Source organism: Leiobunum rupestre, chromosome 1 (assembly GCF_980474605.1).
Source record: "Leiobunum rupestre chromosome 1, qqLeiRupe1.1.hap1, whole genome shotgun sequence".
Classification (NCBI taxonomy): domain Eukaryota; kingdom Metazoa; phylum Arthropoda; class Arachnida; order Opiliones; family Sclerosomatidae; genus Leiobunum; species Leiobunum rupestre.
In genome coordinates, this window is record NC_143384.1 from 24,623,593 (window position 1) to 24,649,904 (window position 26,312).

The 26,312-nt window shown below is 38.3% G+C and overlaps 1 protein-coding gene across 3 annotated transcripts in view; it reads right to left on the reverse strand.

Moving 5' to 3' along the window:
* Nucleotides 1–26,312, reverse strand: part of LOC149961959 (BAI1-associated protein 3-like) — a 212,876-nt gene that overhangs the window by 34,085 nt on the left and 152,479 nt on the right. For all 3 annotated transcript variants that reach the window (XM_090177567.1, XM_090177561.1, XM_090177551.1), the window contains exons 4-8: nt 23,747–23,914; nt 17,793–17,859; nt 11,164–11,428; nt 9,336–9,380; nt 1,632–1,709 (exon numbers count right to left, since the gene is read on the reverse strand). In XM_090177567.1, the coding sequence (XP_090033693.1) occupies nt 1,632–1,709; nt 9,336–9,380; nt 11,164–11,428; nt 17,793–17,859; nt 23,747–23,914 (623 nt within the window). The remainder of the gene's footprint in view (nt 1–1,631; nt 1,710–9,335; nt 9,381–11,163; nt 11,429–17,792; nt 17,860–23,746; nt 23,915–26,312) is intronic.

The window sequence follows — 26,312 nt, forward strand, 5'->3', positions numbered from 1 at the left end:
GTATAAATAAAAGCGTGAAAATCGAACATTTAATGGGTTTGCTTTAGATGCTTGGTCTATTCTTTCAAATATTTTTAAAATAAAAGAATAGCTTCTGAAAAAGACTCGAAGGCGAACCTTGAAATTTACAAAATAAGTTTATTGAACTATAATAGATAAGTTAAAGCAAGTCTCGGCTCTTTCAGAAAAATAAATAAAACAGGTGAAAAAATATGCTCTTGGGATGTGCTTCCATCTATTAGTATATATAGAAACTAATAAGCCTTTCTATAAAGTCATTACGCTTGCCGAACTTGTTTTAATGTATCGCTTTCGTCACGAGATACGTAGGAGTTCAGTTCAGTTTTGAAAGTTAGATCTTTATAAAAAGGGCGACTCGTTCAATTTTAATTCATGTCTTGTTCAACTTGTTAAAATGTTCCACGCGCTCTTTAATTTTACAGCGTCAAAGGCTCACGCATTGTTTTTACTTCAGGGGAGCACGCGCGAAATCGCTCGAGCCCGTTTACGCTAAAATATCAAAACGCGCGTGTAACTTTTTAACAAGTTGAATAAGAGATAAATAGAGTTTATGCTAGCTACTATAGGAGCAACAAACACAAGGACAACGCAGTGTTGTGTACAAATTTCACTGGACGAGCCTTTACGCTGAACGTTTTACGGGCGGGGGGGGGAGACAATTTCCCAATTTTCCCCTTCCGACGGCAGCGGGCGCTAAAGCATCTAACCAATGAAAATTGTACGCAAGAAAATGCAAGACTTTTGACGGGTTGCGTTCTCCTTGTGTGGGGTGCTGTGTTTGTTGCTCCTAGATGCTAGCATCTATTGGCTATCAAAACGTCACTTCTACGTCACGAGTGACGCGCCCGATACATCTAAACAATAAGGCCAATGTTACTTTATAGAAAGGCCTATTAAAAGCTACTATAGCGCAATACGAAATGCGATTCAAGACAAATTGTGGCTTGATTAACTTGTTTCGATCGAGACTTGCTTTAAGCCAACCTTCGCAAACGTACAGCTTAAACTTGTAGGAGTGTAAATGTAGTTTTTTTATTTACACTCCTAGAAGTTCCTATTACAAGTTTTCAAGAGGAGAGGTTCAACCTGTTTATTATTTCCGCTGTCAAGTGAAACTCAGATTTGTGAACAAGGTAAATTAACTTTACCACCGTCAGAAATAAAAATATGTATAAAATGAATATATTCCACCGAATAATACTATATCTTCCAAATTTTATATCTCTTGCGACAGATTTGACCACCGACGGGGTTCATATAATATCTGCTGCTGGGCCATAAAGAATACGCCGCATTTAAACGTCACCAGAGGGAACTACGGTACAATCACAACACCTTCAATTTCGTGGAGACGAGTCTCAACAACCTTCCTTATAACGTTCCGCAACGTGACGTAAAGAGACCCTGATCAAAACCATTCCAAACGCGTACGAATTACCAACCTAACTGTACACCGGCGAGACATGCCTCCCAAACGAGAGACGCAAACTAGCCCCGGGTCGGCTAACCTCTGGCTCATCTTACGCCAAAGGTGGCCGTGAGTCGTAGGGAATAAGGCGTGAAAGAGGGCCTAATAATAAAGAATAAGTGGGGGAGGTTTGATTGCTTACCTTCCGAGTCCTTTGAGTCCAGTGACTTCATTTAGCTTCCTGGCCGCGTCCAAAAGAGAGGATTCATCGTCATGATCCCTGTATCACCCGAAGAAGAAAGTTTCTTATTAATATTAGTTCTCTCTTTCGCCGCTAGGTTTGCCTATCTAAAGAGGTATACGCGTCTTGGAAATGTCGCTAAGCCTAATGAGACGCCTATAGACGTAGTACGTGGCGGTGTTTTATTCCAGAGACAGATTCAATCTAATGTACACAAAGCGTGTGTGCCAAGGCTTAAACTTTGTTTTTAAAGCTAATAAAAGAAGATGGAGGGCGTGGGGAACGAGGGAAAGTTTACCCAAGTGTAACAATGGATGACGCTAAATAAGGGATAGGTGATTTTTGCGTCTTTGGGCGAAAGATTCGAACGCGGCTCAAAATAAAGCGTCGTCTGATTCATTGTCTAGAAAATTTATCTCATTTCAAATAGATGGTCTAAAACCAATACGTGTTATACCTACTGACACCAAGCGGCGGTTTTTAGAAGCTCCTGAAATGGAGTAGCAAAGGCTATTTTGACAAGGCTAACACGCATTTTTTATAGTCTTAGTCGATAGCTACGCCGCAAAATTTTCGTTTTGAAAACGAAAACATTTGAGACAGTTGGCCATTTTCGGTCTATCGAAATCTGGCAGCCTTGCCTGCCTTCCGGCCTGTATCTCCATACCAAAAATGGCCGACGATTACGCCACCATAAAATATTTTACTAAACTGATCGGCGGCGTTTTTGACCGTTATTTTGAATTATCGACTAAGACTATTCCTTTTTATTTACTGAGCATCGAAAATGTATGGCAATCCTGTTTTCTAGTCGATAAATAACAGGAAATCGTGTTAAAATAGCGTCTGCTTCATCATTCAGGATCATTGAGTTGGGAATATTAATCTAGAGATACAATCAAATCTGCTCCCCGCGAAACAAGTTTTTGAAAATTACGAATGTGCCATCTCCACTCTCCTCTAAAATGACGAGAAAACGTTATCATATGACCCGTGGCGCCATCCATTATTATTGAAAAAAAAATATTTTGCCGGAAAACGCGTCTTATTTGAACGAACCATTGAGAGATAGACGGCGCCACGGGTAGAATGATAAAGTGTTCTCGTCATTTGGGAGCAGACGGCAGTATTCTTATTTTTTTAAAACTTGTTTCGCGAAATACTGAAATCCGACGTTTTGATTGGACCTCTAGATTAATATTCCCAACTCAATGTTCAGGACCTTATGAAAACTGCTGGATGAGATCCATTTAAAACAAGATGGCCCAGGTCCTAATAGCAGCCTCACCCCTGCTGAGAAATCAAGGGCCCAAAGTTACGGTCCCCCGAGGGCCCAAACGGGTATCGCGCCTGAGAGAGTTTTTCATACCCCATTCATATAAAATTGACTGATTCGCGTAAATTTTTATTAGGGGTGAAAGAACCCCCTTTGATCAACAACAAAGGTTTTCATCACTGTTATAGTTAGCTAGAGGTAAATAATACCAATCGAACGACGTATCAATTAAATTTTTAACAAGTGCCGTTGATGAGTAATCGACTGTTCGCGGAGGCCCTTTCGGAACTAGCGCCGCGGTGTATTCACCACCACCACCAACGATAACGTCAAGAGCGAAAATAACAGCCTCAATCCCTCTTTAACTAGAGGGGTAAGGCTAAAAATGGTCATTGACTTTATACGGCTCTGTTCCAACTCAACTTGACATAAGTTTACAACGAGTTGAACCCTATTTAAACACCGCTTTCATTTAAAATAAGTGCTTGGATTTGTACTCTCGCGAAAGACTAACGACATTTTAATTGGAAATGTGTCTTCTTCCGTTTCGAGCGCCATCTGCCTCTTCCTGGCCCTACTTATTTAAATTTATTACCGTGTCTCTCGCCGTTAAAGTTCCCGTCGTAACAAGGCGCGAGTTACGTGTTTGACGATACGAACGGAGCGCCGCCTATGGAGTGACGAGCGAGCTAAAAGTCTTTTATTATTTTTAGCAGCTCCATTGTTTAGAAGACGCATTCTTGTGTAATTAGAAGCGTACGCGATTGTTAACTTTAATTCTCAGAATGTCTCTAGGCCTTTGCCAAGAAAAAAAACGAAGTAAAAGTCTTGGATTATTACGTCCGTGAATAATAGATGGCGTTGAATCTCGAGTGGTTTTTAGAACAGAAACAAACGAAAGCCGACTTAATTTTGGAAATATAACATAGGCAAGAAAATTGAGATATTCATAGATGGCGCTATACGAATATTTTTAGTATCAAAGTAAAACGGGTTAAGCCCGCTTTATAACGGGTAAGGGAAACGTGTTGGGTAAACAAACAGTCTGTGCACAATGAAGTTTTAGTAGTTTCAGCTTAATTTATGTAACCTCATATACTTTAATACGTAGGACAACGGTGGTTACTTTATAACAAGTACTTAGTGTTTTATTTTATATTGATAAAATGAACTTTGACCTAAAGATAGGAGGCAAAGCCCGGGGTCAACTCGCACTCAGCACCACTCAAATAGGGTGTTACTAACATAAGTAAAATAACAACAATAATAATAATAAAAAATAATAAATAATAATCAGCTAGGCTAATACCCAAGGCACCACCTTAGGCCTAAGTCATCGAGCGACTTTTAAAACCATTAATTCAGGTGGCCGGGTTACAATAAGTAGGTCAATCAGGAAAAATTATAACCGAACTGAATTTCAGAGCTATTGGGCAATCTAGAGCCACGTTCACACTTACCCCTAGAATCACTTCGTTTAGATAACTGGTTTTTAAAACCAGCGTGAGAAATCGCTTCGTGTTGGTTCGGGCATAGACTAAGAAAGGTTTCACAAGGACATTTCGCGTGTGACCCCCCTTAGCTTTTGCCTGTATAACCGGCGGCGCGAGACCCCCCCCGACTTCGTTAATGCCGCGAACGGCCGCGCGCCTAGCGGATTTTAAAGAAAGTGGTGATCACGTGCATATTATTTTCATTTAAATTTCAACAGAATTTCGTCTGCATTGCTCTTCTTCATAGTTTCATTTTGAAAATGGTTATATTTTCCAGAATTGTTTAATAATTTTAGGAAATTTATTCCTCAACAATAAACTGAAAAGGTAAATTAAATTTTTCTCACATTTTGGAATTTTATTGTATGACCTTTCTTAGTCTATGCATGGGCCAAATAAGGATTTATCATTATTTGGCCCATGGTTCGGGCATGGAGGAAGAGAGAGGAGGCTTTATGAATAACCTTTTTACCCCGGGAGCTTGATGCCAACTCCCACAGGGTAGGAGAGTGGGGGCTGACAAAAAAAGGGGATCAGCACCCGTCTGGCTGCGCGTTCTCTAGTTGGCTCCCTCTATTTTGGTTGAAATTGTTGCCCGTTGTGAATTTACACCGAGTACGCCTAAACACTAAAAGAGGGCGCCAAATAGGGAACGCGTTAGACGACACGAAAACCGACGGATGCTGCTCCCCTTTTTTGTCAGCCCCCACTCTCCTACCCTGTGGGAGTTGGCATCAAGCTCCCGGGCAGCGCTGTTAGACGTACCATAATTATGGTACAAATCAATAATTTTAGGTAGAAATTTGGGTTGTACCATAATTTTAGCGATGTACCATATGGTACACTTATTTACAATAATTTTGATAGGCTGTACTATAATTTCCATATTTTTTTAAATAGTATCATATTCTCAATATTCAATAACAAAGTCATTGCACGATTTCACTTTCTGGTGTTATGAACACCGTGTTCAGCCCCGCTTTCTCGTAACGGCTGCGGTAGCACTGCGCTAGGCATGTTTGCAACTTAGTCCTCTCTTGAGTCTTCTCTTTCAACCTACGGCAGTCCATGGGCAGTCTCAGACTTGGTCGTAGAATAAAACACTGATCTGGCAGCCAGAACAGAGGAGCGTTCAAGCCAATAGTTGATTTTATAAAATGTCTTTACGCTTGCCCACCTTGTTGAAATGTTGCCCTGGAATAGTTCAGCCAATGCCTAAGAATGAGTTCATAAGCTCTTTAGTGGGAGAGAAAACGGATCCACAGCTGAAGCAGGGAGGCAACATTTCAACTAGATGGCCAAGGTTAATTTATAAAAAGAACTATTATATGAACCTAGCGTTCAAGGGTCCGTAGCGTCGCGTGGTCTGTCACTGTTGCCGGCAGTTATTTATAAAAGTGATTTACTATGGTCGAATGACAGGTCAAGTATTTCAAGAACATGTAAATCTTTGAGGAAAACACTTAAAACGACTACAGCATTACTTTAAGATTTGAAATTCCCGCCAAACTAGCTAAATACGTCATAAATGGGAGGTGCAATAATTTTGAGAAGAATTCAATAATTTTTTATCATCGATACCATAATTTCCGTTTTAAAATCTGACAGCGCTGCTCCCGGGGTAAAAAGGTTATTCATAAAGCCTCCTCTCTCTTCCTCCATGGTTCGGGAAGCAACTCGTCCAAGTCGGTTCGCTTAGAATCGCTTTCAGAACGATAAAATTGCTCGTAATTTCAAAAATTATGGGAATAAAATTTTAAATAATGTCAAATAATATTACAGTATGTATAGTAAACATGATTAACTAATTGTTTTGGGATACATTTTAGTATTTTCCAAATTCTAGTCATAATTTGAAATGGCGTTAAGCCTTGGCTATAAGCACGGACTGTAAATTTACAGTCCATGCTATAAGCGAACCGGGGTGAAGCGATTTTGCACGTGCAGGGCCCCCAGAGGTCCTATAATTCCTATAAAATCCTATATTTTCAAAAATGTCCTATAACATCCTATATTTTTAGCAAAATCCCTCAAAAGTCCTATAAAATCCTATAATTTTTATATTTTGCAAATTTCAAATCCAGCCACTCGGTTAAATTGCTAGATTTAGCTATAGGATAAATTCCTATACCAAGTCATTCTAGTCTATACTTTTGATATTGTTAACATGGTTAGCTACTAGTATATTTTTGTGATAAAATGGTTAAATGGTTTCAATTTTTTAAGTGAAAATATAAGACTTATTTATCTAAATATAGATTTTGTTTTTAAATGCATTGAGTTAGTTAATTAAATAGCATATATAGTCCTATAAAATCCTATAATTTTGTAAAAATAGTCCTATGAAGTCCTATATTTTTAGAAATATAATCCTATTTTTCCTATAAAAAAATTGAAGATTTGAGTGGGGGCCCTGCACGTGTGAACCAAGAATTATCGTCGACGGTCAAAACTGGCATTCAAACTGACCTAAACTGGGTTTTAGGCCTTAGTGTGAACGTGGCTTAGGTGTAGTTCTCAGCACAGAGCCCCCTAGTGTCTAAATATGCCAAAGGCGAAATATAATACTACCAACATGGACTAATTAATGTATACACAGGGACGGTCCGCATAGGAAATTAATTAGTCCATGCTACCAAGGACGATAACATGCTTCTCAGTTCGAGTGCAAGTCCAAGCCGGAGCTTTGCGAGAATGTCAGAAAAAAGGTTCGGTCAGGAAATTAGCACAAACACTTGCTGAGGTTAACGGTAATAGTGAGTGTAAGCTAGGAGCAGCAAACACAAGGAGAACGCAGCTAGCCTTTAAACACGCTAACGAAGGGTTGTGTACGAATTTCATTGGACGAGCGTCACGAGCCTTGACGCTGAACGTTTTACGGGCGGGGCGGAGAAGACAATTACCGAATTTTCCCCTTCCGACGGCAGCAGGCGCTAAAGCGTCTAGCCAATGAAAAAGGTACACAAGAAAATACACGACTTTTGACGGGTTGCGTTCTCCTTGTGTGGGGTGTCGTGTTTGTTGCTCCTAGCTGGAAGTCACTGTTCAACGGGTAACTTTTAAGCAATTTTATAACCACGTGACTATTTTTAAAGGTTTCTACCGTTTGATGGCGCTCAATTGTTTCCCGAAAGAAATTTTACTGAGTATACCTTGCAATCATGGAGGAAGAGAGATCTGTTCAACGGTTAACTTTTAAGCAATTTTATAACCACGTGACTATTTTTAAAGGTTTCTACCGTTTGATGGCGCTCAATTGTTTCCCGAAAGAAATTTTACTCAGTATACCTTGCAATCATGGAGGAAGAGAGACAATGTTGCAATTTATGCTATCGCCTATTCGCTTCACAAGCCATTATTTGACTTAAGCCTTTGTGGTCCTTAGGGCTTAGCTAAGTTAGCTGATTTATTTATTTTCTATTTATTTAATTAGCATTAAAACAATAGGAAGTGTCATACTTATTTCTATTATGTTACTTATGCTACTAAACCATTTCTGTTGCTACCTACATATGTTTTCGTTATATTTTGTTATCCTCTGGAAGTTGGCTGCCTGCGTAGCATTTGTGTCATGCTAGCAGCCAACTTACAGTGAAAAGAGAGATTAATAGGAAAACTTTGTAGGGGTGCCAGTCTAAACATTTCTCAGGGTGTCACCACCGACAGCAAGTACTATTTTATTTTGTAGAAACCGGAGAAAAGGAATTAAGGGTTGTTCAAAATACATTTTTAGGTTAGAAAAAGTATTTCGAATTTTACATTTTGTATTTTGAGTTTCTAGGAAACTATTATGCATTTTAAATTTTGCATTTTGTCGGATTGATATGTGGGAAAAATTTTCCAAATGCTTTTCCAAAATGTTTTTACTCTGGTACCATCATCGCAGCCCTTGTAGAGAAAGTTCGTCTGCTATTTACTCCCAAGTAATCATAGATGGCGATACTCAGTTATTCACAAACAGACCGCTTTATTTCCCACGCTGGCGACGAGGATAGTTTTGAAATCTCTACGTAATTATTATTCGTTACTAATTAATAATAATAATTAATTAGTAATCACAAATTACTTACTAATTAATTAATGATTAATAATTATACAAACTAACTGTGGATTAGTTACCACAGTTAGTGTTAAAATTAAACAGAGTGCATTTGTAAAAACATTTTAAAAATGCATTTTGTATTTTTATTTTGAGCTGCAAAAACCATTTTTCATATTTTACATTTTGCATTTATAAAAACTGGTGTTGTTAATTTTCCGGAAAAATAAAATGCGGAAAAATTTCCGGATTTTCCGCAAATCGGAAAAATAAGGAATAAAAACATAAATTACTTTTCAAGGGTTTTTAATGTTCTTATCTCTTTATCGATATAAAATGTCTAATATTAGCAAACATACTACAAAACATTAATAGCGTTACATAGTTAACCGGTTTAAACTAGTCCAGAGGTTTAGTTTTACTTTTAGATTCGATAAAAAGAGGCGAAAATGCCGCCTTATTTAAATTTGCAAACATTATATTAGACTAATCATGGAATGAAACCTCTTTTCAGAAAAATACGGAAAATTTTCCGGAAAAAAGGTCTCGGTCATTTTCCGGAAAATTTTCCGGAACACTAAGAAAAACCAATTTTCAAAATGCATTTTGTATTTTGCATTTTGAGTTATAGAGAAAGTATTTGGCATTTTACTTTTTGCATTTTAGAGTTATGGAGAAAGTATTTTGCATTTAAAAAAAAAAGCATTTTGAACAACCCTGAAGAATTTACAGAGTCAGACTAAGCCTAGCTGATTATTATTATTATTATTATTATTATTATTATTATCTTTGCTGAACGTAGATGGCGCTTACTGAAGCGACGTATGTTTAACTACATCACCAAATTTTCAACTCACCAAATATCCAAATGCAATTTGTCAGTATGCATGTCGTCAATGTCTCTGTAAAGATAATGGACACAAGTTAAAGGTAGTATAATTTTTTTCTATTGCTATGTTGGATGAATGAGTTTAACATTTATCATTTCGGCTTAAGAGACCACACCGGCGTTTGAAAAAATTCGGCCCGATTTTAGCACGTGGTAGCAGATACGACCAATCATATTCTGTAAACAAGCTGCTAAAACGCTGATGTGGCCCTTTAATATACATTTAGGGTATTTGGCTCTAATTATGTTATGAAAAAGTTGCGTAGCTTTTTGGCAGACGATATTTCGATTTTCAGTATGAATGTATTCATTTCTACCATTAATTGTATCATTTAACCTTTTTTAAACTAAAAGTCAACGATGGGCGGTAAATTTCAACGCGTTTTAAGCCACGCTAAAAAAAGTGACGAACACGTAGACTCAACTTTACCGGCGAAGAAAAAAGCTTGTAATTTTTAGAAAAATACCTGTAAAAGTACGGAATTTGTTAATTATGATTAACAAAGGTATGCAATATTATTATTTTGATTTATTTTTACCCAGTCGTAAAGATTCGTTTTAAAATTTTGTGAAACAAAATTTGGCGCTAAGCCTTTGTTGAAGAAAATTGCTTGTAATTCATAGAAAAATACTTGTACAAGTACGGAATGTGTTAATTAGGATTAACAAAGGTATGTAATATTATTATTTCGAATTATTTTTGCAAAATCGAAAAGATGCGTATTAAAATTTGGTGCTAAGCCTTGGCAATGAAAATTAACAAGTTTCAAAACTTTAGGCTTGTCGCCGGGTCTGGGAGGCTATTCTGTAAAAAAGAAATATGAAAAAAATAATGATTCGTCAAAAATGACAATGCGCGTGTGCAGAAGAGGCTGCTATCGATAATTAGATATATCAAACTATCGATAGTATTGGACAAATTCAAAATCGTGGCGGTCTGTAATGGCGACGTAAGTTATTTTAATGAAATGCTTCGACATACGGTCGATGGTGCCAATTTAAGTCTTGGGCACCAAAAATAAACAGGTATTTGTCGTCCGCTTAAGCATTTAGTTTATGATTTGACTCAAATGCCGGATACAGCGTAACATACTGCCACTACTTAAAATTCTAGGAGCAACAAACACAAGGAGAACGCAGCTAGCCTTTAAACACGCTAACGCGATGTTGTGTACAAATTTCATTGGACGAACCTTTACACTGAACGTTTTACGGAAAGGGGGAAGGCAATTTCCGAATTTTCCCCTTCCGACGGCAGCAGGCGCTAAAGCGTCTAGACAATGAAAAATGTTCGCAAGAAAATCCACGACTTTTGACGGGTTGCGTTCTCCTTGTGTGTTTGTTGCTCCTAGTTAAAGTTGAACTTATACAATCGATAGTTTGTGTTTTCGATATCCTCCCCTTCTCCACACGCGCATTGCCATTTTTGATGGATAGAGATTTTTAATTTTTACAGAATAGCTTTCCTGGCTAAACCCGACCACAAGAATATGATGTCTTAATTAGTATACAGTTTCGTATCACTGTATATGTTTGCCTGGTTTCGGGCCGCGACCAGTTACCATGGTTACCACAATGAAGCCCCGCCCATACCTGACTACCTAATCAAGTTAGATATTAACTATAGAAATGAATTCATCCACGATATCAGTGCATTCTGAAGAAGTTAGTGAAAACGGGGCCGTGCATAGACATTTCGGGGCCCTATCTTAACGGGCTTCTGAAAGCACGCTTCCGGGCCCTGGGGAATTCTCCCCTTCCCTTCCCGTGGCCCTGAGTGAAAATGTCGTACTCACAGTCTAAATTTCTCGTTCCATTTGGGGTTGAGCGTGTGGGGTTTGACCGTGGTGGTTCGAATCAACTTGGCCGGCAGCGACTCCGAGAGGCTGTTGCTCCTGGTGCGGTCGCGTCTCTTGAAGGAGGCGCTGAACTTCTTTAAGCCTTGGCGTCTGGGGCTGCTCCGTCCTCTCTCCGTCTCTTCGTCCGAGCTGTTTTTGCTGCGGTTTTCGCTGGAGCCGTTGCCGGGTTGAATGCCCAGCATGCAGTAAGGGTCGCTGTAGCCTGAGGAAATAATGAGATGTTTGAGCTGTTCACGAGAAGTACCTCGTTTTGGGATTGTTGTCCATTTGACTAAATCCCATTCGACCGAACAGTCCCACTCAACCGAACCATCCCATTCGAACAGAAAAGTACCATTGAAACCGAACAGTCTCATTCAACCGAACAGTCTCATTCAACCGAACAGTCCCAGTCGACCGAATAGTCCCATTCAACCGAACAGTCTCATTCAACCGAACAGTCCCATTCGACCGAACAGTCCCAATCAAACCGAACAGTCTCATTCAACCAAACAGTCCCATTCGACCGAATAGTCCCATTCAACCGAACAGTCTCATTCAACCGAACAGTCTCATTCAACCAAACAGTCTCATTCGACCGAACAGTCCCATTCGACCGAACAGTCCTATTCGACCGAATAGTCCCATTCGACCGAACAGTCCCATTCGACCGAACAGTCCCATTCGACCGAACAGTCCCATTCGACCGAACAGTCCCATTCGACCGAACAGTCCCATTCGACCGAACAGTCCCAATCAAACCGAACAGTCCCATTCAACCAAACAGTCCCATTCGACCGAATAGTCCCATTCAACCGAACAGTCCCATTCGACCAAACAGTCCCAGTTGACCGAATAGTCCCATTCAACCGAACAGTCTCATTCAACCGAACAGTCCCAATCAACCAAACAGTCCCAGTCGACCGAATAGTCCCATTCAACCGAACAGTCTCATTCAACCGAACAGTCCCAATCAAACCGAACAGTCCCATTCAACCAAACAGTCCCATTCGACCGAACAGTCCCATTCGACCGAACAGTCCCATTCGACCGAACAGTCCCATTCAACCAAACAGTCCCAGTCGACCGAATAGTCCCATTCAACCGAACAGTCCCATTCAACCGAACAGTCCCAATCAAACCGAACAGTCCCATTCAACCAAACAGTCCCATTCGACCGAACAGTCCCATTCAACCGAATAGTCCCATTCAACCGAACAGTCTCATTCAACCGAACAGTCTCATTCAACCGAACAGTCTCATTCAACCGAACAGTCCCAATCAAACCGAACAGTCCCATTCAACCAAACAGTCCCATTCGACCGAACAGTCTCATTCGACCGAACAGTCCCATTCAACCGAACAGTCCCATTCAACCGAACAGTCCCAATCAAACCGAACAGTCCCATTCAACCAAACAGTCCCATTCAACCGAACAGTCCCATTCAACCGAACAGTCCCATTCAACCGAACAGTCTCATTCAACCGAACAGTCTCATTCAACCGAACAGTCCCAGTCGACCGAATAGTCCCATTCAACCGAACAGTCTCATTCAACCGAACAGTCTCATTCAACCAAACAGTCCCATTCAACCAAACAGTCCCATTCGACCGAATAGTCCCATTCAACCGAACAGTCCCATTCAACCGAACAGTCCCATTCAACCGAACAGTCCCATTCAACCGAACAGTCCCATTCTTCTGAATAGTCCCAATCAAACCGAACAGTACCATTCAACCGAACAGTCCCATTCTTCTGAATAGTCCCAATCAACCCGAACAGTCCCATTCAACCCGAACAGTCCCATTCTTCTGAATAGTCCCAATCAACCCGAACAGTCCCATTCAACCCGAACAGTCCCACTCGACCGAACAGTCTCATTCAACCGAAAACCGCATATTTGGAGGTTTTCACCCAAATCGATTGTCTATATTACGCTACCAGATATATCTGCTTGCAACATAGATTGTGCTATAATTATGATGTAAATTATGATATAAAAATTTTGACAAATAATGCATGTATAAAATTTTTATAGCAATACAACCTAACTTAAACTTAATTAAGAAATATACAGTTAAATATTATTCACTATTTGTGTTTAAATAACGGCTATTTAATTTTATTTTATTCCCAATTAACCGAAATTGGGCTGGAAACAGAAAAAGATTCTACATATACGACGTCTTAAACGTTTTCGGTGGAATGGGATTCGGTTAAATAGTATGTAACTCATTTTGGTGTTTGCGTTCATAAGTCTTGTTGTCTTGAGAGACGGTCATAAACCAGTGTGCTATGTGCCGTAGAATATGGGACTTCAGATATTTTAACCCTATTCTCAAATAATTGGTAGCGAAAGTTCGTTCACTACAGGTTTCTAGCGCCGATCAAATCCAACTAGATATTTCCACGCTCAAGCCAAAGTTTCGCTAATTGGAAATTATAATGCAATACCTCAATCCCAGTGCTCCAAGCTGGGATCGAACCCGGTTCCTCTTGCTGCGATGCGAAAGTGCTAACCACCCCGCCACCCCATCATAAAAACACATTGTCTCGGGACTGACAACTTTCTGAGAGTCGTTACGAAGGATCAACCAGGACATATTATACACCGAAAAGCTTAAAATAGACAGGTTAAACCAAGGATTCTTTATTAATAAAGAATCCTTGGTTAAACCAACCCAAAAACGTCTAGAGGGATCTTGAAGAAGCGTAGATAATACAGAATAAAGCTACGTTTACATTCGTACAAGCATAAGTTTATAATTTTGTTTCATACGTTTGTCACTTTGGGGAATATTTTACTGAGGGCTAGTAACGGAATGACGTCATCACAAGAAGATTATCTCCCCCTAGCGAGGCGCTATCAAATGCTACGTGTGCCGCGTTAGCGAGCGGACGCAAAACTGCGACGAAGCCCGTAATGCAGTCTGTCTTGTGAATAGCTCTCAGTTAAACATTGCCATGTGAAGAATAGGAAGTGTCACACTTATGTAATAATATTATACACTTAATGGTACAAGATTACATTACACGTTTTCGAAAGGTAGTTTAACCTTGCTATTAGAAAGAAAACACCTACTTTGGTTATAAATGATGACAAATGAATAGAAACATAAAATTGAATATTATAAACACTCGCTTCGTAGGAGTGGAGGCGTAGCATTATCAGCGAGGTTAAGCAGAGTGCTCTAGAAGTTTCAACGACAACAAAAGTTTCTTTAAAAACGGTTAAGTTGGTTTTTGACTTTAACGGATAACCAAAACGAGTACGGTAAAGCAGGGCACACGACGAACAGAAATAGGTGTTTGAACAATACTAAAACGCGCCTCAAGTACGAATGACTATGAGTATTGTCTAATCAAAGACTTTTAATTTTCGTCACTTCGTGTACTCTGCTTTACCACAAATGTATCTCTCGGTATATTTTTGACTTATACTTTACAAGGCTTAGATCCATTTCATTTTGAAACGGTGTACGAGAAAAAGAACGACTTTCTATACCCCTCTACCGATTTGCTGAGATTTAAAATTGTAATCTTTAATATTTTTTGGAACATTAGGTGGTTTCTTTGCGCTTGTTGCGGGATTTTAGAGTAGGGTAAGAAGAGTAAGGCTATGACGTCATTTTACTCCGATTCTGTGCTGGCGAATAGTTTGAGTCGGAGTGAAAACGTTTTTTTAAAATGGCTGCCTAAGGCCTTTTTAGTGGATGAATTCTGACTAGCAGATGACAAAATCCGATTTTCTCCTTTACACCTCCTTTCCAGAAGGAGTAAAAAGAGTAGCCCTAATACTCCGGAACAAGCGAATCACACGTTTTAGGGTAAACAGACTTACACTTTTAGTCCGAGAACAGGTGAAAAGAAACCACCTACTATAAGGATTATGCAATGTATAACCTAAATATGGCTTTGTCTTCAAGTTCTAAAATATTCGGCAGTCGACGTTTAAACGCGAAAGAAAACTGTACCCAATGATGACGTGACTCTCAACGTCGTCGTTGAAACTTCTAGAGCGATCAGCTTAACCTCTCTATTGTGTACAAACTACACTCCTGAAGGTTCTATCGATGTTTGGATTAATATCTCTATTATTATCGTCAGGAATCCATACCTCTACTTGGAATGCTTACGCGGTAGATTTTCGCCTCGATGTGGCTGACTATGTTAACTTAACAAACAACAACGTGAGAGGGGAGCGTGCGCAGGGGGGATTTTGTTCCTCGTAGGCGTGGCCAAAGCCGTCAGAGTGATCTTACCATACGCGATCATTGAATTGGGAATAATACTGCTAGAATTACAATTACGATTTTGGTTGCCATGGTTACGTGGGACCCGTTCTGAGAAGACTGTACGAAATTCATCTGTATTTTGTAAAGTTATATGGCTAAAAATAAATAATTATTAGCTAACTCACCGTAACTTGTGTTAAAAAGGATCGTGTTGACAGAATAAAATTATTTTTAAACAACTTCAAAGGTTTGTTTGTTAGGCGAAATCATACATTTCAATTTCGCGTCAGATTCGCGCAAATATTCAATTGCCTTATAGTGGTCACCACTAGAGACAGATGCCGCCACGGTAGAACGATAAAGTTGATAAAGTTTCCTTATTGAAATAAATTGGTCCCACGCCAGCCAGATTTAGGTGTACCTCTTTTTATTCCAAACTGAATGTACGCGATACGCCAGGACACTGAGGACAAGGCCAACTTCGCGAGTAGAGGTATAGATTCCTGTTATCGTTTAGCGTCATACTTATATTTATTACGTTACTTACGCGGATATTTAATTTCAACTTTGTATCCAAATTTTTGACTTTCCTATTGAAGATTTTGTTTGAGCTACTAAGCCATTAAAATCCATCGATAACTCAGCGTGGAGCCATCGAAATCAAAACAAAGGGCATCTGTTCCTGATCCTCCAAAACAGCCTTCCCAATAAACAATTCTCTTCATTTTCTGGGATTTCGTATTCTTAAGAATCGTTTCGAGCGAAATGCTTTCTCGTGCATCACGGAGAAACTTTAAACTTTCCAGAAAAAGAGATTTAAGCGCAGTTTCCATTTTTCGGAGGATCAAAAAATCCGGTGGGAACATCTGTTTTTCGATGGATCTCGCGGAAAGGAAGGTGCGTCTAAGTTTTAATGGCTGACACTGTCGTATCGCTCCATTCAACACGGGGGGGGGGGGGGGGGGAACGACCAGGAAAAGTACTTTAAATCTAAAGCATCGAGGTACACATACACTCTTAGATTTAAAACACAAATTCCCATTTTTTGGAGGAAAGACATTATTGGACAGACTGAGAGCCGTGTAGATGCAAACAGGTGTTTTCAAGATGGTTGAGGACTTGTTCGCGTTATTGCAATGTATTTCATAAGTTAGGTATATATTTCAATTCGAGTTTTAAAATTTTGGTTGCTTTTCGCTACCTTAGAGCGAGAGTCAAGCGAGTCTAAAAACCCCTATTTGAGAAAAACCAGTTTTAAGTTCGAAATCTAGCATAATAACAATGATAATCTAATAATGAATATTTATAAAAATAGAGTGAAAATTATTTAATTTAAAAACACTCGAGGATTCTTATTTAAAATTTCTTTCAATAGTCACGTATCTCGACTTACTTGACTTTTTTTTGGCTCTCAGGTAACGTTTTGTTTTATTAATTTTTAACGGCAGTAGATTACGCCGAATTTTGTTATTGTTTTATTCGCAAAATTTAGTGAGCTTCAGGGTCGGCTCTTTTTTGATTTGTTTTTAATCAAATCAATCGATTTAATAATAATAAATAATAATCAGCTAGGCTAATACCCAAGGCACCACCTTAGGCCTAAGTCATCAAGCGACTTTTGAAGCCTTTAATTCAGGTGGCCGGGTTACAATGCGTTTGATTTAAATCAATCGATTTGTTTGAAGCTCTCTGGCGCTCTTTTTACTCATCGTAGGAAAATGGGGAAAAAACAGGCATACTTCTCATCTCACCCCTGCAACTCCTTAAAATTCTTGCATAACCTTTTGAAACACCCTGTATAGAAGATGAATAGGAAATCTAGCTTTGATAACGGTTTAAAAATATATCACCAATTCGCATATTACTTACAGGGAAACAAACTTTAGAAACCACCATCAAGTATAAAAATTTAATTTCGTATTTCTACACTAGATGACGCCAGCGTGGATATTTTGGCGCAAAATTTGAAAAAAATTATTATATTTATTATATAATTTAAGTTCTATTTCAAAGTTTAAATAAAATATTTTAGAAAATATAGTTATACAAAATTTCAGCTTTTAAATTATCATTTTTGTTATTTTTTATTGTAAACTGATGGCGCCATCTAGTAACAAGTAGATTATTAAAAATGTACACACAATGGCGGTAGTCCGCGGTACCCCTGTATAAGGGTCTTCTCCCTTCTTATATGCGTATTAGATATATTTCAATGTCATAACATTAACGGAAGTTAACAGGGTTTAAGTAACTCTATTCCATATTTTAGAAGCTTGTACGGTGGTTCACCAATGACGTATGTATGACGCAAACACCAAAACCTCGTACAAGTATAGCGTGTAATTACTTACCATTGGGGTCTTTAGCTTCGAGTCCCTGAGCTTCGACCACAACCACGTTGAGCACCGGTATGGGGGGCTGCGTTCATCCAACAAAGAAAAAAAATGAGACAAAGGCTTAAGGAAATAATCCACCTTATTCCGGATACGCTCGGCAAGGCTTAACGAGATAAAACAGAAGGACAATTTCCGGGGTCATAGAGTCGTGTGCTATGACTGCTGTTGCGGACGACACGAAGTTTTACCCTACTCAAACTTGTTAAGCCTTGGCGCGTAAATCCAAAAAAAAGGCCGATACTGTTGCTTAACTATACACGCACACAAGTAATTTAGATTAAAAAATAATAAAATTTTCTAAACCCTTTTATTGTGTTTTCGTATGAACTTTTTGTTTTTTAGTGTAGTGTCTTCTGATATATTTTCTTGTATGAAAACAGCGAAAAAGAATATTTACTTTCACTAATTAATGAACTTGCTAATAATAATTTTTCGTAAGTAAACCGTTTAATTACGAAAAAAGACAAAAAATTATACGATAAAAGTATACAGTTAAAGTAGTTATTATATTGGGAATATAATGCTAGGCCTTGGTTAGTTATAATGCGTTAGTCATCGGAAAAAATCTTCTAGCCGATGACTAACAATAATACTTCCAACCGATTATCGGAGGAAATAATTAAGATAGTTTAGATATCAGATAATCTGCATTTAAGTTCAGATATTATCAGATGAGTTTAGTGCTTAAAATTTTGATCTTTTGAAGCTTATTTTACACCTTATTTCGATATCTGCTTTTAAAACTCGTAAACAGTTAGGTTTAATTTCGATATCTGATAAGAAATTAGACCTGATCTGATCCGGTAACTTATAAATATCGGTTAGCGATAACTGATAGATATTCTTAGCTGACTGTTTTTATATATTTTTTGTGAAATGATTTTTTGAACTACTGCAGGTACAGATAAAATAATACTAGGTTTCTTTCAAAAACTAAAAGTTGTCGATAAATTGCAAAAAAAAATTAGAGGTCAAGGTCGATTGACTGAACACTATTATAGACTGGTTAACTTTTCGTCAAAATAGGATTCTAGCGGCATTTTGGGTAACATTTGGCCAAATGAGTTTTTTTTACTAATTCGGACCTCCTGAACCCGGATTTCGATGTTGGCACTCCCGATTTTGGACCGGAAGCTCAGAATTCAAGGTGGCGCCCAAAATGGCGGACGGTATTCCGTAAATGCCGTTTTCAGGGTTATTTACGTCATAGAATGCGAAAATAATTGTTACAGACTGTTCAAGCAATTTATAAGCCCTGGTCCGAAACTTAAAATTCAAGATGGGGTTCATGATGGTGAATATTTTCTCAATTTTAGGACTCGGAGCCAACTTTTTTCGTTTTTTATTGTTAATCGGGTTATATTTGTCCAATAGTAAATAAGTAAACCACGCTGCCCGAAGGTAATGACGAATAAAATAGACTAGAATTTTGAAAATTATACAATCATTTAATCATCATCCTCATCATCATCATCTTTTTATCATCACCGTGTAGATTAAGTTGCGATTCATCGGGGGTCATGAGGCGTGGCTCATTTAGCTATTAACTTTTCCTATTAGTTTTTTAATCTAATACGCCTGTGTTTGCATCTAGTCGTATTCGAAACCTATTTTAACCCTTATAGGCGAGAAGATAAATAGACCACAGGTTTAAAGGTCAGTAAAAACCTTAAAATTAATTAGTATTTAAATAACTGTAATACAATCATAAACGCAAAATTTAACCATGGTTAATTTAAACTAGTGAATAGTAAGTAATATACTATAGAGACAGATACTTTATGGTTTAAAATAAACTTTTATTAAAAATAATATTGGGGAAGCTTTTCTATCTGGGTTGAAAAGGAGCGAATGGGCTCGAAAAGCTTCCCCAATATTCTTTTTAATAAAAGTTTATTTTAAACCATGAAGTATCTGTCTCTATAGTATATTATACTTACTATTTACTAACTGTAATTCAAACTGTGTAACATTATTGTCGTAATGAATCTTAACAATCATGCCTCAATATTCTAGAGCTGATCGTGCGGAACTAGTGACCATTTACTACGCGGAAGGTGGGAGAAATCTACGATGAGTGAGTGATATGTTTGAGCAACGACATCCAGGTAGAAGACCATCCATAACTACTGTAAGGCGAGCTGTAAATGACTTTCAACGGTATGGTAACGTACACCCTCGATTTCGTGGGCTTGGTCAGCGGGATTTGGACTTGGAAAACACCGTTTTAGCCTATTTTGCCGCATACCCACGTAGTAGTTGTGCGGCGGCGAGTAAGGATTTGGCTTGCAGTAAAACTCGCATTTGGGAAATTTTACATAGGCATAAGTACCATCCTTACAGAGCAACGCTTCACCACGTTTTACGAGATGGAGACGTTCAACAACGGCTGGATTTTTGCAACTGGTTGCTAAATTCCGTGCACGACAACCCACAATTCCTCCGCAACATGCTATTCTCGGATGAATCCTCGTTTGCAAGAGACGGCTCTTACAATCACCAAAATAATCATGTTTGGGAAGACACAAATATATGAACACCGTCACCAATTTCGGTGCTTGAATGTTTGGATTGGTTTTGTTGGAAACCGGTTAATTGGTCCAGTATTCTTACTGCAAAATCTAAATGGCCAGAGTTATTTAGATTTCTTGAGAAATGAGCTAGAACAACAACTTGACTGACTACTCGTATTTGCCCAATATATGTATATTTACTCATATTTACCAAAATTGACGTATATTGGTCCAAATGTACCAGATTTAGCCATGATCTGAATTATGTATCTAATTAATGAACCTTTTTTAATTTTTTGAAAAATATTGTTAGGCGGGACCCTTAAAATCTTCGTTTTTCCCATGTTAATTTTCGTAGAGAAAATCAGTTTTTAAGTTACGAAAAACATTTTTGGTTGCAATGGCAAAACGACAGCCCATTCTTGTCCACCCTTTTTTAGGATTTTCAAGCTACATGAAGGTCTACTTACCACCCGAGTTCGAACCAAATCGGAGATCACCACCTCGGGTAGTCTCCTCGTTAGTGAAACGTAATAGTATAATTGAAAGAACTACCGACTTACGGCGGCCAATTTATTTTATATAAGATTCTTGGCCTAGCGACGAGTCCCTTAATTAAAGGCTTATTAACCAAAACAGTGCAGAGCAGAGTTGCCAAACCCTCGCAGGCTCTTATCGCCGAAATAAGTAGCCCAGTACACAATATTATGAAATATTTTTCCATGATTATCTATTTATTATATGGAAAATTATAATATAAAACGGTCAAATAATTGCTTTAACAGTCTATAACAATGATTTTTGCATTCTACGACAAAAACCACCTTGAAAACGGCAAAACAAACGGCCTCGGGAGTGAAAATATCGTACTTGTAAGAAAACGTCCGCCATCTTGAATTCTGAGCTTCCGGTCCAAAATCGGGAGTGCCAACATCGAAATCCGTGTTCAGGAGGTCCGAATTAGTAAAAATACTCATTTGGCCAAATGTTACCCAAAATGCCGCTAGACTTGTTAAAATGACCACTTTAGAGAAAAGTGAACCAGTCTATTACAACTATTCTAGATATCATTCGATAGTGCCACAGATACCCGGATAGCCGATCTGATAAATTAAAAAATAACATTTATCACGGATAGATATTGATCCGACTTTCAACCTGAAAACGAAATCTGATATGCGCAGATAATGACGTCAAAATACGAATCCGATATCTGAACTGACTTAAAAAAAATCTGTTATCATCGAATCATAAATCAGATTGATCCGATTTTGGTTTAACGTGGCCTTCTTGTTTACTGTTTTTTCTCTCACTTCTACAATGCTTTCCCAGCTCTCCCACTAATGAGAGCGATTGAATTCGTCCATAGGTTTGACTGCACAATTTCAAGAACAAGTTGGGCAGTCGTAGCGAATTTATGGAACCAACAGATAGAATAAGAGTGGTTATCGATTTTACATTTCCCGATTAAATTCCTTTCTAAATTTTAATTACTGTTTATTTTATTTTCCTAATCGAATCTGCTGAGATGAATTATTTTGGAACAGTTAAGATTATTTACTTTATCTAATGTATCAGATCAGGAATCCATACTTCTACTTGGAATGCTTTTTCGTCTCGATGTGGCTGACGTTTTTTTTGACGTCACTATGTTAACTTAACAAACAACAACGTGAGAGGGGAGCGCGTGCAGAGCAGGGTTTGCAAGATCCAGCCAGACTGGGTTAATCCGGTTTTATTCACCGAAAACAATCCATGGTTAAAACCATTTTTATTTTATTAAAAAAATATTGAGAAATGAATTAGAAATATTGAACAAACTAAAACTTAACCTTCAATTTTTGTCGTAAATAATGAGAGCTAGATATAAGCAATTGGTGAATATTAAAATTCATTTTGCGCGTGAAAATACGCCGCCATGTTAGGGTATAAAAGCGGGTAAATAAGTCTGCTATACCTCATAATGTAAAGGTACTGTCACTCGCAAAAACTTAATTTTGAAATCGGTCAATTTTAGCATTTTTGAAGTAATGAGGGCTAGATATAAGCAATTTGGGGATTTTATATTAGGTGGTTTTTTTTCGCCTGTCCCAGGACAAAAAGTGTAAACTTTTTACCCTAAAACGTTTTATTCGTCTGTTATCGGGGTAAGATTTACCCTGTCCCGAATTTTGTTCGCTTGTTCCAGAGCTCAAATGTTACACTTTTTACTCCTCCTCGAAAGGAGGTGTAGAGGGAGTAAACTAGCTTTGTCGTCTGCTTAAATTTCGTTTCACGAAAACATGACGGGAAACTTTTTATAAATAACCTTTAACCCCTAACTACTCCCTTCTTACTCCAACTCGTTTCTTTCGTCAAGACAGAATTGAAGTAAAATGACGTCATATGGCTACACTTTTTAACCTGCTCAAAAAACCCAGAACTGGCGAAAAAAAACTACCTAGTAGTTGTTTTAACCAGTTTTAATAATACTGGATTTTTTAATTTTTTAAAAAGTTTTATTTTGCCAATCCTGCCAAACAGTAGTTGGAATAGTACTAGCAACGGTGTATTTAGTCTATGGTCTGGATTTTTTAATTTTTAAAAAGCGGTTTTTTTTTCAACCCTGGCGCAGAGGATTTGGTTACATTTGTTTCATTCGTCCGAACGGTGGTACAAATGTCCGAATGGTCATTTGTGCGAATGCCAGAAAACAGGATCGTATGTCCGAAAACGTATTTCATTTGCCCGAAAAATTTATCACAACTTTTATTGGTGATTTAGTCGTTCAATTTATGTTAACTTTACTGGTGAATTTCATTTGTTCGAATAATCGTTTGTCCGTTTTTTCGAACATTAGGAATTGGTTGTTTTTTTTAAAAATATTGTTAATATAAGAAAATAGTAACGTGAACCTAACCTTAAATATCCACAACATTCAACGCAATTCCCACAAAAAACAGCAATAAGAAATACTACTTTAGCGACAGAATTCGGACAAGTGATGCTACCGATTCGGACAAACAAGTTGTCCAATTTGAACAATTGAAACATTTGTTATTTCGGCGGTTCGGACGAATGAAATTCAAACAAATGTACCTACCCCGCGCAGAGGGTATTTTTTTTCTCGTAGGTGGGGCCAAAGCCGTCAGAGTGATCTTACCATACGCGATACGCCAGGATAAGCATTCCAAGTAGAGGTATGGATTCCTGATCAGATACAGTTTGAAATGAGATTGCTGAGTGAGGGGGACATAAAAGATTACTGGATCTGATTAACTAATTATCTTCAGGTATCTAAAAATTAAGCTTTACTCGAAACGGGTACAGTTTACTCAACGGTGAGTTTGTTGAGTGTTTACCGAACGCGGGAAAAATTAACTGTTTTTGAGTGGAGGAAAGTGAAAGGTCAAATACCTTTTCTTCCTGGGCGATGGCGAGGAGGCGACGGTGGCTCTCCGGGGAGACGTGGAAGGCGTCCTGGGCGAAGTCGTACAGGTCGCTGGTGTAGGACGAGTAACTGCCGCTGTTGGCACCCAGTTTGTGTTTGATCGTGTACAAGACCTCCGTGTATAGAGTATCCCACTGCGGGCGAAAAACATAATAGCAGTAATTAGCTGGGTTTTATACGTCCTCTATTGGTTGCCGTTGAAAACTAAATAAGTTACTATTATAGAAGTTCCTTTTTTTAATAATAATAATAATAATAATCAGCTAGGCTAATACCCTTAGCATCACCTTAGGCCCAAGTCATCGAGCGACTTTTAAAGCCATTAGTTCAGGTGGCCGGGTTACAAGGTGCAGGAGGGTGGTGGCAAGCCCTTCATGCCACGCGAGCCAACAGTAAACGTTTCTAAAAAAAGTGTATTGCGTAGAGCAATATAGAATATTAAAAAAATATTAACAATGCTGGTGCTTACAAAATTTATTTGTGAATTCTTAAATAGATAGAATGTCTAGTCCCTCCCCTTATGATGACTTAGGCCTAAGGTGGTGCCTTGGGTATTAGCCTAGCTGATTATTATTATTATTATTATTATTATTATTATCTTGAGAAGGCTCACTTCCCCTACGTCATAACGTAGTCTGCTATGTCGTCTTTGCTTTTAGCGTTTTCCATTTGATTGCTCGAGATTAAAGATCTCGCTCCAATCGACTAGAGTAAAACCGCAAATGGAACATTGCATTAGCATATTCCCGCGCTTTGTTGTTTTTCGTTAGTAATTTGGATTTTCGCGTCTTGATCTGCCATTTGGCCAAAAAATCTAAATGGAACACGCGAAAATTTGCTTCGATCTCGATCTCGATCCATCGATCTGTCGAAATCTGAAGATCGGTTTTGGGCGATCTCGCCTAGAAATGGGTTTGTTGAAACTCTCTACTAACTATTACCGTTAACCTCTACATGTTTTTATGGAAAGGGGAAACCGAAGAACTCGGGGGGAAAACCGACGGGCAGCTTACGCCCATGATTATTAGGACACCCTCGTATGATTAAATCATGATTAGATTAGATTAAAATTAAATCTATAACTTTGGCTGTACAAATATTTACAGTAAATTAAAAGGGGAACTCTGGCATAAGTACAGTAATAATCATAAGTACGACATTTTGAAAACTATTTTTTTAGATCCTTTCAAAACTTATCGAAATAAAGTGATTCGGTCAACTTTAAATTACTTCAGGAAATTTAAGCTTCTTAGATTTGAGGTTTAACTACTTTAAAAAAGCTCTCCAATTGAAAACCAACACAAGAATGAATATATTAATTAAAAATTATAACTTTACTGGAAAGCGTGGCGCCATCTATTAACGGAAAAGAAGGCTAAAATATACCTTTTGGAAAAATTCAAATTTCCCGCCTAAATCACTGAAATGGTCTATGGGACACTTGTTAACGTTTTAAACGTTGGGTGCCACCGCTGTCGACTTAAACTCAAACTACGCGCATGTAAAAGCCCTACAGAAAGGAACGCAACATATGGAATGACAAGTTGACAAAAAGGAAAAATATAGTCCAGCGCTAAAGTCGCCATCTACAGTGGTCGAGAAAAGAACCGTAATAATATTTCAATATTAGTTGCTTTTAATATAACTCATAATTTAAATTTAATATTCACTTACTACTAAAATTACATTTTAAAATCTAACATACAGCCCCACTAGATAGAGTGCTCCACATTCCTAGAACAGACAGCGACGAAGGCAACTATATTCTAACTCTATTCGCAGCCGAAATCTATCACTACGCCCCCTTTGGTTTATCATTGAAACCTAGATAGGTAGCGGCTAAAGCGGACACTATTATTTTTTCATTAAATTTGATTTTATAGATAATGATATTTGCATTTTCATACAATTTTTGCATCGTTTTCTTAATATTATCATCGTAGGCGCTACCTCGGAGAAGCTAGCGCCGTTACGCCACAATAACGGAAAGTTATGAAATCGGTCCCTTTATCAGAGTATAGTTCCTGCGCCATGTATGATGGCACCGGAGTAAAAACGAGAGCCTTGTTGTTTCCATTTCGGGGCGTGGCAGGTGTGGCACACGTAGCCATTAAAATTCTGGAGTAACACGTCCGAAACACATTGTTACGTGAGAGTCGGGAAACGGCTAATAAAGGTCTTTTTAAGTTGTAGCAGAGAGGGAAGGCGTATTTGACCAACGTCCAGTTCGATATATCAAGTCGAGCGGCTTCCTTTTCCTGTCGCCAGGCGGAGCGGGGGCCCCGAATTGGGTTGGGCACGCTACAGCGTCAAACGTCCTCCTCGTGAATGGCCGCATTCAAACTAACACCCACACACGCAATAAGGCAATATTAGCTACAACCAGCCTTCGACGGTAACATTTAGATGTATTTTAAATGGAATTGGTTGCTTTTCTTGTACGTATTTGTTGGATTAAATTGGGGCTGCCATTGAAAACTAAATTTTTCACTACTAACTTTTTCAATCTGGAGAGAGTTAAAATAGAACTGT